This window comes from Ptychodera flava, chromosome 7, assembly GCF_041260155.1.
Source record: "Ptychodera flava strain L36383 chromosome 7, AS_Pfla_20210202, whole genome shotgun sequence".
Classification (NCBI taxonomy): Eukaryota; Metazoa; Hemichordata; class Enteropneusta; family Ptychoderidae; genus Ptychodera; species Ptychodera flava.
The window spans coordinates 39891942-39908210 of NC_091934.1; the positions used below are offsets into that span (position 1 = coordinate 39891942).

Sequence of the window (16269 nt, forward strand, 5' to 3'; positions counted from 1 at the left end):
CTAGCAAAATTGCCTGATAGTTGGCTAGGTATCAAAATTAAAAAGTTTGTTGCGGCTATAGATACTGCACACCATACCAGAAAGATACTCACATACATGTAGAGAGTAATTCCAGACTGTATTTGTGCTATATCCATGTCAAAGCATAGTCTGACTAAAATTTACAACAGATTTATCAAAACAAAGACAACTTTATTTTCAGATAATTAGTGTGTTTCATTTGGTAATACCTGCGATACAGTAAAATACATGTATGATCATGGAATGAACATATTGGAAATGAATAAGTAGGAAAGGAATACAAAGTACCGGTATATTTACACAGAACAATTGGGTCTTCAAATAAGATTTCCTATACTCTGCTAGAAATGTCACTGACAATTAAGAATTTAGGTTCTGTTAAAATGTAAAGTATTTATGTTCATTGACTGCACTAGTCACTGTTATGACCATGGGTACATAGTATATAACCTTACCATGAATCTAAATGTTTTTGTTTGACACTCAGTAAAAGCTGACCATGTTTACTGATTTCCTTACAGAATTGTAACTGTCAGTAACTTTGAGGTAAACTTTGCATTCCTCTTGCGACAAAATGCGGAATTTCAAATACTGAATGATACAAAACTTTCAGCATGTAAAGTCATCTACCAGTCATGCAAATACCTATTGGTTACAATATATTGGTAAACACAGTCTCTTGGGGTGTTTTTGGTGGAAACACGGTGTAGACATCAAAGATTATGAAAAAGCTCTCCATTGTGTCAATTTCAATGCCACAATGCCCTTGGTGTGTCTCTTGAAAGGAACCATTTTGTGGATATGGTGTATAATCATTAGATTTTGATGTTGAAAATGGTGAACATGAACTGGTTCATAAAATGAAATAATGAGTTATTTGGTACTTCTTTAGCTCATGAAACCTATGAATGAATGAATCTGCAGTTCACGCATTGAAACTTTAGAACAAATCATGTCATCTACTTGCATTCTTGTGAAAGATACCATCTTTTAAGCATAGATTGACTTTGATTGACTCGATGAAGCTTAGTTCCACTTTACCAAAATTTCCTAGAAGTTTATGAGGTAATTTTTTTAAAGCACATTGTAAAGTTCAGACAAGTGTACGCATAGCATTTTTGGTGGAACAAACAATTTATCAAGACTGCTAGGGCTTCAACAGGAACTATCATGATTTAGGCTAACTACAAAACTCTTGTCCCTTTTACTGCCATGGTTTAGCCCAAACCCATTATTATCAGTGGTAAATGGGGACCTGTTTACATGGAATTGGGGATGAACAAGTTAATTAAAGGTGCTTAAACCAAACAAGCACACAGAAAGTGTCCAATGCAGCTCCTATCTTTGAATGTTAAATAGATACACTTGCAATGCAGCCAAAACAATACCAGTGTCTCACTTGCAGGAATAAAGTACACATTGCAACAGAATTAAAAAAGTCATAAATATATGTATCAAACAACATACATGTACAACAAAACAGTATCTTGATATTGCTGTTAAATGGTACTTCCAGAAAGAAAGAAAACACTGTCTTTGATGAGATATTGCAAAAAGAAATGTTCTATTTGCTGATCAGTAGTAATAACAATGTACACAAAACAAAAAAAAACACCCCCAACTCGAAAAAGCTCATCTGTGTAACCCTTTGACTCCAATTGTTTTCAACTGTCATTGCGGACCTGTTTACAAGGAATAGGGTGAATAGGTTAATACATGTAATATACTTTGCCATCAGATCACCTTGCAATACTATTGAGTGTATGGAAATGAGTATATCATGCCATAAGTTGGATGGCTACATAATCATCTGGTACTCTACAAGAAATACAAATCCACTAGACTCCTCAGAAAAATATACAATTTTGGCAGTTTAAATAAGTAGAGAAATCTTTTTAAAAATCATCAGTATTGGAAACTTCTCTTTGTTTGTATGTTGTCCAAAATTTCTTGTAATTCTTCATCCTCAAAGCGACCTTCAAGGCTGGAATAAAAGCAACAAAGGCTGTGATTCAGTGGCGACTTATGTTAACACATGCAAAATCATTTGCCACGCAGAAAACACTAGAATGCCAATGACACTGTGATCTTTTAACTTATTTTGATATGAAAAAGACATCCACTAACAAATTCTCAAACTCATCTATTAAGATTCACAAAATAAGTTTAAAACTTCAGCTCCTGGAAAGTTTAACTTGAATAGCTGGGTGCATTCTATTATTGTTTGACTGACTGTTAGTTTTAGTATTCTGAGACAAAGACACAGTACAGAAGGACTACATGTAGTTATTCTTGCAGATTCTCACAAAATTTGAACATTTAGGATAACATCTCGAATTTTCAACATGCATGTATCAGCCAAAGTCCTGATACGGGAAAAACGAATCTTCATTAATAAAGAAATCATGATGTACGCCACCGGACCTACAGATACAACCATATCTTTTCAGATTGACTTACCTCGGGATCAAAGATTTTGCCTCTTCTGCACTTTCAGGACACAGATTTGCAACTGATGCCAACTCAAATTTGTGAAGCTTCTTCTGCATAAGTAAACTGATTAAACAGAATAAGAAATAGGAATGTATCTGTGTTATACAGTTTAATTTGTAAGATTTGTAAGATGGTTGCCTAGTTTTTATATATATATGTAGCCTCTTCAAAATAATTCTATACAGGATACAGTTATCACATTTTATTTCAGACATTGATTGCATTATGTAATTTACTTCATCTGGTTTTGTGAAAGGTGGCTACACGTTAAATGTTATCAAAGGTTTCCTAGTCATTTTACTCATGTTAACCCTTTATATAGGCAATCTTGAAGACAAACAGCAGAAGTGTACAGTTGTTCACAGTCTATCACCTCTGTTCCCTGATCATAGTTAAAAACACCAACTTCACTGCAACAAAGTATATCTCCACAGCATACCCATAATTCCACAACGAATATTCAACAGAAAAAGTGACAGTCCAATTGAATAAAATCTCCTTTGCATTCTACTTGTTAAGGTGTGAACAAAACTGCTTCCTGTATTTCTAACTTTTCAATGCCAGTTTCCTCGAGCAAATCACAGATTGAAGCCATTTCAAGGGCGGATAGAAAGTCAACCAGAAGTATGTTTGTATATGTTTGGAAAAAACTTATGATGAAAAAAAAATGATTTGAAAAGTACATAAATAAGGAACTTACCCTCTAACATCTGATATTGTTTCTCTGTTTGTAAATCTTGAAAATCTCTGAGTGTAGTGCAACGTCTTCATGAAAACCTCACTTAATTCTTGTTCTTCTTCTGCACTTTCATTCTGTGTTTTTCTGTGTTCCAGTAACATGTGAACTTCTGAGTTCAATAAAGTCTCTGCCTGCTCAAATTCTGAAAGTAGAAGAACAATTACATTCATTTATAGAGTGTAAATACATTAGCAGTCGCTTAATGGTAGAGTTTACAGATTAGTTGTTGACTGCCAAGTTCATGACATGCTGTCTCAGTTCCTCAACTTTCATTTAATATTTGTTGCCTTGAATAGTTATGAGAACCAAATGACTATTTGCCATACTGCGGAATGGGATGAATAACAGATCAACTCCCTGTATCATCATGGACTTCCATCAAACAGCATATTGGTCAAATGAAAGTCAAGAACAATTGTGCAGATATTGTGAGGTACAATTTTTAAATAAACAATGTGTTTACTTCAGAAAAAAATACTCATGCTGCAAGCACTATTTTTAGGGCTAGGGTTATAGTGAAGGGTTATTCTGCAAGGTGATTAGTTCAAGTCAATCTGTTATCCATACCACCGTGGGGCAAGTGGCAGACAATCTGTCATCTGCACTGTTGCAGTGTGAATAGAGGAAGTTGATCTGTTCTCCCATCGATGTAATTTTTTCTCCAAGCTCAATTTTGCGGCGATGGGGGAGTACTGTAGTGACAGTCAATCTACATGTAGTATCCACAACACTGTGAGGTGAAGTGGAGTTGATCTGTTATTCATGCAATTGAGGGGTTGTAGACCCTCTTCCTTATGAAAGCAACTTTTCAAATTCAGTCTCCTGTTCTCCCCTATCCCAATCACACACATAGATGGCAGGGATGTAGAAAATAGCTGGCAGCCGGCAAAAACAACTGGCTGTCAGTTAAAATTTGCCGGCTGTGAAAATTTAGTTAAGTTCTAAGTGTGCAAACTGAAACTAAAGTAGTGAGTATGCGAAATGAATCAATATCATTGCTTTGTTAAACACAACTAAGGACTGGAGTGGCTTGAGTCGTGCCTTCAAGGACTCATGACATCAAAGTTGTTCCTTTGTTATAGTTATTTACTGAGTGGGCAATATTGTTTAAATGGGAAGTTACAGGACCATAGGCACACAAGAGGGGGATTACTGATGACGCAGCCATTTGCATACACTGAGCGGGAGGTTTTGAACTCTCATGATATTGCATTGACCGTATGATAAATTTGAACAATCATGATGGGCACTTTTGTGACATACAGTATGCAAAGAGGGGTCAAATGTCGTACAGGGAACACATTCTGAAACATATGCGTTCTCCGACAAAAATGGACCATTTTTTCAGTTTATTTTCTACTCAAGTTTAGTTGCTATAATCCACAGACATCATATGCAAGATTCAATAACAATGAGCGCCTGAAACATGGCAAAATTATGGGATACTGGGGCTAAACACAGCACGTCCGATCAGTAGTGTGGCTTTTTTACATTAGAATAGATTTACGATAATCCAGGTTTCATAGGGGTAGTTCCTGTTTAAATAGAAACAGATCAAATGACAATAAATTGTGTATGTGAAACAGACCACGTCCAGTCACTTGGGTTTATCAGACACAAAAACATTCTGATTGTGAAGTCATAAATAAAGAAATTAAATAAATCACAGTATGCACACAAGTTAACTTCCATATCACTTTACCCTGTGGTCTCCTTTATACTTCAATATCTAGCCAACATGGCAGTTTTATACATAAGCAGTTGGCGGTAGTGGAGAAGTGTTACAAACTGAGCACCAGATTGACACCATCATGCACCGTAGTTGCAAACCTGTAGCTCTACGGTGAGGCGGTCGGTGAGCTTTTGGTTTTTGCGACCTCTACTGGTGAGCAAGGTCCCAAAAACCAAAACTCACCGAAACACCTCACCGTAGAGCTACAAGTTTGCAGCTACATGCACCACACACTGTACAGACAACATAGACAATTCATCATTGTACAACAAAGATGTAAGAGTATGTGACTTTCGACCACGAAAGCCATCGAATACAGATGACGTACAAACATTACCAACGACCAAGGGGTACAGTATATTTGACAATTTCAGGAAAAGGGGTAGATTCGAACATACCTTTCGGGAATTTCAATTCTGCTGCATCTTCGTCTTCGTGTTGAAGATCTGGAGGTAGGTTCATTGCCATTTTGCTACTGTTTAGTTCGTTTGTAATTTCTCTCCTATACAAAGGTCCCCTATCTCAGTAAGTGTTCATTCGCCCACTAAGAAAACAGCAATTTCAGATGTCAAATTTACTATAGCACTCAAAGCAGATTTAAAGTATACTCAGTACTATAAGCAAGTCACATAAAATGTCGGTAACATTGCTTAAACTTGTTTAAAAAATGCAATTTGCAGTACGTTCCTTTGTTTAGTGAGCTAGGGTGCCTCAAGTCGATCAAAATGGCGGACTTACTCGGAAATATCCTGGGCTCAATGGAAAAACCTCCTTCGGTGGGGGACAAGGAGAAGAAATTGGCAAAACGTAAGCTGTTAGTTCATTTATCAATGTCTTTGCTATCACTTGCTTTTCTTTAGATCGACAGTTGTGAAACAAGGCAATTGGAAGTGGCATTTACATGTTAGTCGCCTTGCCGACTACACTGTACCTTTATCAGTCAGTGTTTTGTTCGGAGTGAAGTAGACTGTCCATTCGTCACGGGGAGCCGCTGCGGGTCAGCAGCGTCAGGATTATTAAGTGCAAGTCTTGTTTGTATAGTTAACGAACAGCGCAAGACCGCGCATAGTGCACTCCGTTCCAACACGAATTATTGGTAAAGAAAGAAATGCGAATTATCATGTACGTCGTGCCTTGCGTACAAAAGGAAAATGAAAGTTTTTATGCTTTCTATGCATGAGGGCGCACACGTATATACCAGTCCGTTGATGCCCGACATACAGTATAGGGGCACTATGGGTGTTGAATCATGCAGATGATCAGCGGATTTCAGAAAATAGTTATGAAATCTTTTCTGTTGTGTTTATACAGAAAGAAAAAAAGAACTTGAAAAGCTTCAAGCAGAAGACAAGAAGAGGAAAACTGAGTTCAGAGTAAAGATCGAAAAGGAAATCAATGACTTTATAAATGACAGTGCCAAAACAAGGCTGAAATATGAACCAATGGACAGAGTCTATAGGAGCATTGTGTAAGCTACACATATACTTCATATACATAAATGGCAATACTTCTTAGCCAATCTCGTAGTGTTTTACTTTTGTGAACTTTGAATACCATTGTCCCACTTGAGGATTGAAATCAATGAGGATGTATCAGTGTGTGGTTATGAAAAAAGTCATGTACCTAAGTCAGTGTGACAAACATTCGTTCAAGTTCTTTACAGGGTATTATACTGCTATAAGGATAACAGACAACATGGCTGTTCCGCTGGGAAATAAGCCATTGTCTTGGGTCACTGTCAGAATTTTATTTGCTGTTTTTTCTCTTACAGACATGATGTTGCTGAAGTAGCAGGTCTTACAACATTTTCATTTGGTGAGAGAGATGATAACAGATACATGATCGTTTTCAAAAAGGTAGGAGTGTATTTGAAACTCTTTTTTGAAGAACAAAGTCAAAAACTCTGATTTTGTATACCGCTGTAGAGATTGTGAATATGAACTATGATCGAGTCTTCTGTATTTTTTCAAGGCTTGATATATAACTTTTTATAAAAAATTATTGAGTATTAGCATTTTCAGATAAGTATACCAGTATACAATTTTCCATTCAAATGTTTGTACTAGGAATTTGCACCAACCGATGAAGAGTTAGCAGCTTACCGAAGTGGAAAAATAATTGACCCAGAAGAAGCAAGGGAAATTTACAAAACAAAAGTAAGTTGTGAAGGTTTACTTGTTTCCTTTTAATTAATGTTAACCCTTTTCCTGCCGAGCGCCCCTGTCCGTTATTCTCCCAAGTCAGTAGAAAACCGCCCCATAATATGTGCCTGCAAAAGATTGGCTCTCCTGCATGTTATCCTGCCAGGCATTTTGGCAGAAATCGCCCATTTTCAGGGTAGTTTTAGCCGTACTTATACGTGTTAGACTTCGATAATTTCTACATGCCCGTAGACAGGGGAAGGAGCTCAAGGGTTGCTGCAGAAAAAAATTGAGGTCACCGGCTTTGTTTGCCCCTGGGAGTGCGTCATTTTATTGCCGTTTCATGTTTATTTTTTCGGAAATAAACTCCTTCAGTATTACGCACGTCCGCTAGGCACAAACATTACCTCACTCGTCTGTTAGTCAGAGACCCTGAGGGTCGTGTTAGGGGTGCAGAAGCACCGTCAAACCTGTCCTGTTTCCCCAGGGTAGGGTCAATTGAATACGTACCTTAAACGACTTGGCAGTGTAGCACAAAAACTACGTTTTTGCCGTTGTATTAACGACATGGCTGAGCCATTGAAGCACAGCTCAACGTAGTTAAGCCAGCTCAGTTGGGAGTTGGCTTACGAGTGTTACCGTTCATTACTGACTTAATCGAGTGGTCCTCAGTCAGGTACGGGTTTGTACCGACATGGCTTGGGCTGCAGCTAACCAGTGATAACCAGTCACTACACCCAAGTCTTCAGTTCACTTTTGCGATGCACGGGTGCAATGCAATATGCTTCCATTGTTCTAGCCATCGACGTGTCCACATGCCTGGCAGCCATATTGTACTGGTAGCTGGTTTGCATAACAAAAGCAGTCCCTGCTAACTGCAGGCGGTATCCCCGTAGCATATTGACCTTATGTCACCTTTTGAATTCTCTGTACGCAAACAGCGTACGTAGTTACTAATGCGTCGGCAAGAGGATACGTTTGCCTGCAAACCAGAGCCAATACTTCGGACGATGGAATAAATAAAAAATCCAAAGCTACGTCCATTGAATGGCACGGCCAAGGCGGTGAAGGACGTTGCCTGGCTTGAACTTGCAGAGCTGAAGCCCAGCTTAGTACGTCGGACACCAGTTTGTAATGGTATTTCCGAGTCGTTCATATCCGTTCCATCGGAGGAACAAGTTGAGCCGTCCCGTCAAAAATACGTTCTCATTTTCAGTCACGCACAACTGAATAAGTGACTTTCGTCTCGCACCATCGGCATATCTGCCAAGTCGTTTGCAAGAGGTAGCCTTCTAGATTAGCATTGCCGAGTTGGTCAAGTTCGGCAGCAATCTCTATAGTGCCAGGCAGCCAAGTACGTCCAACTCCGCCAGAAAACGTCACCATGCTATCCTGCCAAGTCCGCTAAAAAGCGGTAAAAAAAAACCCAGCCCCCTTCGGGTGTGGGGGGACTGGCAGACAGGTTTCTGCACCTTTCCCTGTCTATCGACTCCCTGCGAACCCATTTCGAGGGGAAAAGGCGTTCCTTGTCAGAAAACCTCTCCTCGGATGACCCCTAAACGCACAGGGGATAGCAAAACGTAGTGCCGTCGACTTGGCAGGAAAGGGGGTACCCAAAAAGGGCCCGATTTCCACCGGGTTGGGAGAATAACGGTCACCAGTGCTTAGATTCTGGCTACACCGAATTTCAAGCGGATTTTCACCGACTTGGCAGGAAAAGGATTAATGTAGCAATTTCTAATTTTCCTAAATATTTTACAGGGACAAAGTTGGCCATTTTTCATGAATTTTGTTTGATACGAGATACTACTGATATGGTTTGACCTGTTGAAAGATACTGAATGAATTGGTGACCATGAATATATTTGACCCAGGTTTTAGACACGATCAATGAAACCATAGCGAAAATGAATTAATGGTCATGGCCATTAATCATTTTCGCAATGTTTTATTTAATTTGTCTAAAACCAGGGTCGAATATATGCATGGTCACCCATTCATTCAGTATCTTTCAACATGTCAAACCATATCAGTAGTATCTCGTATCAAACAAAATTCATGAAAATGGCAAACTTTGTCCCTTTAAGTGCATCTTTCACGCTGGTAGTAGGAAGTAAGAAGAGAAGATTTCTGATTCTGAAAAGAACATGTGCATGACTGAATAGTACATTTAAACTATGTATAACAACGTCTGGAGAAGACTTCTGGGTCTTCCTCCATTTTGTAGTGCATCAGCTATATTCGCAACAAACCATGTCATGTCTCTAGTACCAAAAAGAGCTTATATTTTTTTCCTCTGGTGTGTATTTTTCTCAAATTGCAAACTTTTGAGCAAAAAGCATATATCCCAGGGACTGATTATTTTTCAGGTGCTTCCTTTTGTATTTTCCTTATATGGACATTTCAGTCTGAAATTATTTTTTTTAATAAAGAACTGTTATTATTAGTAGTAGTATTAACAAACAGCATTCATAGGCCCCAAAAGTTTTCGATCTGTACATTGTCCATTGAAAAATTTCTTCTGCCTCTGCATTCAATCCAGGCAGCTAGTTCCAAAGAAGACTGTCAAATTTCAAGTACGCATGAAAAGGATTTTGTGCCAACAACAAATTATCGAGATAAATACAAGAAACTAATCGGTGAAGATGCAGCCAAAGATGCAGCTCGTACTCTAGAAGCAAATAAACAATTTGGATTTGGTAAGTCACAATATTTATTCTGTCGTTTCCATGAGAACAGTTATTCATTTCCTTTCATTTAAAGTTCTAGTAGCTGTAACTTTCAATTATTTTTCCCCCACTTTTTTGGTTTATGTCAACTACAGTTTCTTGTTCTATTCCCCAAAGCATGTTGAGGTACACAGTATTCAGCTTGTCAATTCAGCCTGTACACGTGAAAACCACATTGTTATTGTTGAAAAGTTAATCTTGATCCCGACTACAATTCAAATGTAAACAATACATGTAACAATGTGTTGTTTACATGTGTAAGATGCTGTGTTGACAGCATAAATAGTTGGTGTTTCAACATGCTTTGGGGAGTACAAAAATAACTTGCCATCGAAGAACAAAACAAAAGTAACGAAAAATTCATCAGAAGTTACAGCTACTGGTCCGTAAATAATCAAAAACAAGGACTGCTTGTTTTGTGCCAAAACTTTAATCCATATAATACCAATATTTCATGCCAGCATGGAGGAAAAGAATGACCCAATCATGCTGTTGGATGTTTCTACTACCTTATTTCTCAAATGGAATATACACAGGTCTTGAAGATTCATTAAAAAACAGCTCTTGGAAGGTTTTTTAATTTCTAACTTTCCAAACTGCAAGAAATCAGTCTAAAACAAGTGCAAAAGTATAGCACCATTCATTGCTTACCAGTAATTGGATGTATGTTTACAGCTGTCCCCAATTCTCTGTATGAAGGGCACACTTCTTATTAATTTAACCCCTTGACTACCAAGGCCAATGTATTTCTATATACAAGGGTCCTTATGGAAATATTGATAAAATCTTAGGTGTGGTCATTGCATGAACACTGCTTAGAGTAAAAATTAAGTAAGTACCAATAAACCATATATTTTCTGAATCAGCATGAAATTTCCCACTTTTTCATACATAAGTTTTGTATTTCCAGGTCACGTGACTGATCACATGACACATCATGTGACCAGAATTGGCAAAGAATATGAATATTTGAAGCATCAGGACGTGTTTTGAATCCGTAAAATGACGCAAATTTGAATACAGTTGCAATTTTCATGGCATTGTCTTTACATATATGTAATAATAACTACCCTTTACCTTATTTATAGATGTTATCATGTACCTATTTGAGATTTTTCTCACAAAAGGCAGAGTAAATGAACCACAAACATCAGCATCTGACATGATTCTGTATTTGAAAATCAACACAGTTTATATTTGTAAACACCTGCTTTATGTCTTCCTTGCAGAAACATGCATCTAAAATGGTTATGATTTATCAAAAAATAATTCACAATATTTAAAAATACATTTTAGGGAACAAAATATTACAGACCAAACACATGACCAGTCATGTGACCAGTCATATTGATAATATGGCTGCTATAAAATTTCACTGGCTTATAGTAAAAAATTGTATTTCCTCTAGTTTCATTCACGAATTTGCTGTTAATAGAACATATTTACATATAAATCATTTGTTTTCAATAAATAAACATTTCATCTCATTAAAAAAAACAAACCATAAACATCTTCGCGATCGTCCGTACTTCTGAAACTGTAAACAATCAGCGCGACGCTTCTGTGATCAGCCTGACCTTTCAGGGTCGAGGTCATGGGTCTGACATTTGCTTCCGGATTTTGGCCATACTCGGACGTACGGGGGCGCAATCACATTCAGGCCAGATAGGAATACATCAATCTCAGTCGCACTGCGTGCCGATGCCGAAATAACGGGATTTTTAGCGACAAAAACAAAGCAAATAGGCCTATTTAACTGTGCCGGATATTTCCGGCACTCTAGGTATATGGTAATTCAATATGGCGCCGGATATATCCGGCGCCATAGGTAGTCAAGGGGTTAATGTACCTTTGCCTCCTTTCGCTGCTTTCATTTAAATATGTGTCTTAAACTAGTTCTCCAACTCCCCTTTAAAGGGATATAGTCGTCGGAACTGCGCCTGTGCGAGTTTCTTGTTTACAAACAATGTATTTCGTGCACCATATCAAGATGCACCTCATCATCATAGCTGCAACATTTAAATTATACGATGATAGATTGTGACAGACATGTTTTAACTGTCATCAATCACCATTGTGCCTTGGATACATTGTTGCCATGGGTCGTATGGGTCCCATACGACCTTTGAGCGCAGTTCCGACGACTATATCCTTTAAGGAAACTTCAAACCATTGTTTCATAATCAACAATAAAACTCAGGGGTCACCAAGCAAAGTTTTAGACTAGAAAAACGATTAACTAACATTAAATCTTATTTGAAGTTCAAAATGGATGCCATGTGAACAACGCTGTTGGCAAAAATTTAAATTTTTGATTTTGAGGAAACAAGAAAGTGCAAAGTACTGCAGCTCTAGGAAAAGTTAACACAAGCAGCAGACCAAAAATGTGTTTTTATATAAAATGTATGGTAGTATGCAACTCGAAAGTGAAAGACTTAACATTTTGCTCAAACTTTCCTCAAGCAATCTTTCAACCATTCTCTTTCAAAATCAAGAATGAAAACCAGGGTGACAGTGCACATTTTTGTACCAGAGAAATCTGAAAAGAATTGGAAAATTTTGAGTCCAAATATCTGTCCCTGACGTTCATTCTACCTTGATGTCCCAAAAGTGTCCCTGAAGGTCCTAAGGCTTGTTCTCCCTGAATTTCTTCGTGCACCTATGACTCTTTTCACTGCTGTCATTTGCTTACGTACTTCTCAAAAAAAATATGTCCCTTGAATTAATGGTTTATCTTGACAATGTAATGTTGTTTACCAGAAACACTATGGTGTCGCAAGTTTGAATTATCAAACTACATTCTTTGTAGTGATTAAGATGTGAGCCTTTTACACTCAATTTTTTCCACTGCAGTTCCTAGTGCTAACAAAAGAGACAAGAGATCAGTTGAAGAGATGATGAACGACATTAGGGCAAAGAAGAAACAAAAACAAGCTGAGGAAAGTACAGAACAGCCTTCATCTTCCACAGACTGATAACAGAACATGCACATAGAATCGTTTCAGTCGTAAGGCATCCAACATCACTACCCGGTGCAAATATAAAATTATGACCTTGAAAGGTGACACGAGTACGATGTAGATGGTTGTGAACTCTTTCTTATATGGGTTCACTGAGAGGGGATGACTGCCATACAATGTGATCATTGCTTTTAAAGAGTTTGTAAACTAATGACTTGGTTATAGACTCACAGGTTTTGATATAACTGAAATCTGCACCGTGATTATTTACTGCAGTGACTGTATACCTCGACTGATCAAAAGGATGCTGTACCAGATTTCTCCAACACCAGAGTTAGGTAGCGTTGGCATTTTATTGCCAGTTAAGCTAAGCGGGTCCGAGATCCGCTTACATTATAGACATTTTAACTGTGAACAAAGCTTTCAGCATTTCATGTTATGAAAATTAAAACAAAAAATTCAGCATTTTCCATTATGAAAATTATATTTAAAATATTCGATTCCCTGATGTGATTTTTTTCACTGGTTATCCATATTACGTCCAAATTGCTATCTTTAGGTAATGCTTGCAGTTAAACAGAAAGTTTAAACTTTCACTTCCAATTTACTCAAGAGACTTGAAACCATGGTTTTCATATCAAAAATAAAAATCAGGGGTCACTATACCAATTTTTGGACTACCAAAAATAATCACATACAATTTACGGATAATTTAAATTCAAAATGGCCTAGATTAAAACTGGGTGAACTTCATTCGGTCCCTACTGTTTCAAAATGAGTGCACACAGGCAGAAGGCAAGCAAAGCATTATACAAATTTGAGTCTAGAACACGGCCCCAAGGTGCTTTACCCAACGTGTGTTCGATGTACATATACATGCATGTGATGTTTTTATACTGCAAAAGTCAACTTAGAAGAGTAGAGTTAGGTTTTCAGTCTCTTATATGAAACTACAGGATATCTGGCGTTATTTGTAAGAATGTAACTTGTTAATCTCAATATTGCACAAGAAAGACAGCTTTCCAAAAGTTCATTCTAGGTTCTTACCAATTTTGTAAATAAAGAGGAAACTTTTTAATTATGAATTTAAATTTTCATATGACTGTTTGACATTATCTCAGACAACGCAAGTCAGTCAAATTTGCTTGTAAAACAGGAGGGTTAATTAAAGGGAAATGTCATTGGAACTGTGCTCACAGGTCGTATGGACCAATACGACCCATGTAAACACTACAGCCAAGGTATATTTGCAACTGATGACATTAAAACATGTTTGTTGTAATGTACATTGTAAAATTTAAATGTTGCCGCTACATATATGTTGACATGATGTATACGACCCATGTAAACACTACAGCCAAGGTATGTTTGTAACTGATGACATTAAAACATGTTTGTTGTAATGTACATTGTAAAATTTAAATGTTGCCGCTACATATATGTTGACATGATGTATCTAACTATTGTGCTTGAAATACATTGTTTGTAAACAAGAAAGTTTTACAGGCACAGCATGGTTCTGATGACCCCTCCCTTTAATGATATTCATTACAAAGGTTCTTTTTTTCTCAGTCACACCTTTACATCTTTAAGTAGATTACCAGTATTTTTGTTTTTTCATGACTCCAAGATGGTGACATACTGTGTGGTTGTCTGTCTTTTTTTCATAGTCTTGCTGGACAAATTTTACAATTACTTCCACATGTAAATAGATAAATGTAAAGAAGCCTTGTAGATTTAATCGTAAAGTTCTTTGTATCATTCAAGAATCCAGTTTTTTCCAGTCTTAAACAGTTGTTTACTTTGTAAGTAATCATGAAATACTGGTATCTTACAAGTGGAGATCTCCATGATGTAAAATCTAATATCAAAATTGATAAACAAAACCATGTAAGATGTTGTGAATATGAAAGTTTGAAATTGTCAACTTTTGTATTCTGCCATAGGGCAATGCCTTGTAAAGTGACTGGGTTTATGTCATCACTTGTTTATGATAGCAATTTTATATATCAAGTTTTACCATTCATTTTCCAGGCTATTCTCTTGTTAAGGTAGTATGTGCCTCAAAAGTGAAAGACTTAAACTTTTGCACAAACTTTCCATAAGGAATCTTTTAACCATTCTCTTTCAAAATCAAATCACCATGCAAATTTTGGAACTAGAGAAACAAAGAACCCAACATTACTGATATTTGAGATTAAAAATGGCTGCTATCCCTGTGTAAACTCTATGGCGAAAAATAAAATTTTTGAATTTTGAAAAAACTAAGCCAGTGAAGTTTTCTTACTCATGAACCCCAACGAGTGGTATAGCAGAAAAGAATTGTAAAAGTTTGAGAGTCAAAATATGTCACTGAGGTGCGTTCTCCCTTAAGCCAAACAAAAAGATACATTTGTGTCTAGTCATCAACTTCATCACCAAAAGACCTTGGATGTGTTCAACAAAATCCTAGCCACAGCGTTCCAAAGAAAACAGCTTGGCACCAACCTAATTATACCAAGGGATAACATAACTGAGATTCCAAAAATATTAAACTTATGTAGCCTTGTCAAAACATGGAATCTTGATCAATTGCAGCAGTACGATAAAAATGCATCATCTTGCAAAATTATAATTATGAAAAACATCTGGCCTGAACATCAGTCAAAATGACGATTCATTAGAGACACATTGTCTCACCTTGGCAGCTACTGAGAACATGTTTAATGTTCAGTTAATTTATTGGTAATGGTAGATCAAAATCCAGGTGTGAATTCCAAAATATTTAGAATACACGTAGTACCATTTATGAAGAAATGTACTCACAGGTCTGCATAATGTTAAAAGAGAACCCTTGTCTTTTTATCTGTTGTGTAATATTCATGATAAGAATTTTGATACAAGTTTTCATTTGTGACTGTCCCTTTAGACTATTTGAAAGTAAAATGTGTCATGACATTAAGTTAAACAACCTTGCGTTAGCATAAGTTATTTGAGTGTAAAAGTCATATCATCACATTGCAATATATCAAGATCCAATAATGTTGGGACACTTCTCCCCTTATTGTCATGCCAGAAAATGTAACATCAGCAGGTTCTGAAATGATGCACGCGGAGACCAGAAACGGTATTTGTTTGGCCTAATGGACAACGGCGATACTCAAAAGTTTGGTGACCTATTGACAACTCGTTTCATTCTCAGAGTTGTATGAAGATTTTGATAGTCATCATGACAACGACGAAGTCACGATGAGCTTCTCAGCACGTCGAGACTAGACATACTGTAGCAGTGCTAAAACTAGACCATGGGCTTTCTGTAGGGAGGAGGCATATTGTCAATGATTGATACATAATGATCAAAATACAATGAAAATGCGTTTTCATTGGCCATCATTTCCTGTGCCTGTCATCGAAATACTTCAGTTGAAATATTGAAACTTTGTTGCAAAGTTCCACCGCACGGTTGTCTTTGTAA

The 16269-nt window shown here is 37.1% G+C and overlaps 2 protein-coding genes across 2 annotated transcripts; one reads left to right on the forward strand and one right to left on the reverse strand.

Moving 5' to 3' along the window:
* Window positions 1–160: 160 nt before the first annotated feature.
* LOC139137535 (DNA-directed RNA polymerase II subunit RPB4-like) lies at window positions 161–5719 on the reverse strand. Its single transcript, XM_070705690.1, has 4 exons — window positions 5384–5719; window positions 3215–3395; window positions 2482–2577; window positions 161–2005 (listed from the first exon to the last, which is right to left on the reverse strand). Exons 1-4 carry the CDS (start codon window positions 5451–5453, stop codon window positions 1927–1929), a joined length of 426 nt encoding a protein of 141 aa, XP_070561791.1. The 5' UTR covers window positions 5454–5719; the 3' UTR covers window positions 161–1926.
* Window positions 5565–15765, forward strand: LOC139137534 (sperm-associated antigen 7 homolog). The gene is made up of 6 exons (XM_070705688.1): window positions 5565–5792; window positions 6297–6453; window positions 6757–6841; window positions 7052–7141; window positions 9669–9825; window positions 12709–15765. The coding sequence occupies exons 1-6, from the start codon at window positions 5711–5713 to the stop codon at window positions 12828–12830; spliced, it is 693 nt and encodes a 230-aa protein (XP_070561789.1). The 5' UTR covers window positions 5565–5710; the 3' UTR covers window positions 12831–15765.
* Window positions 15766–16269: the final 504 nt, after the last annotated feature.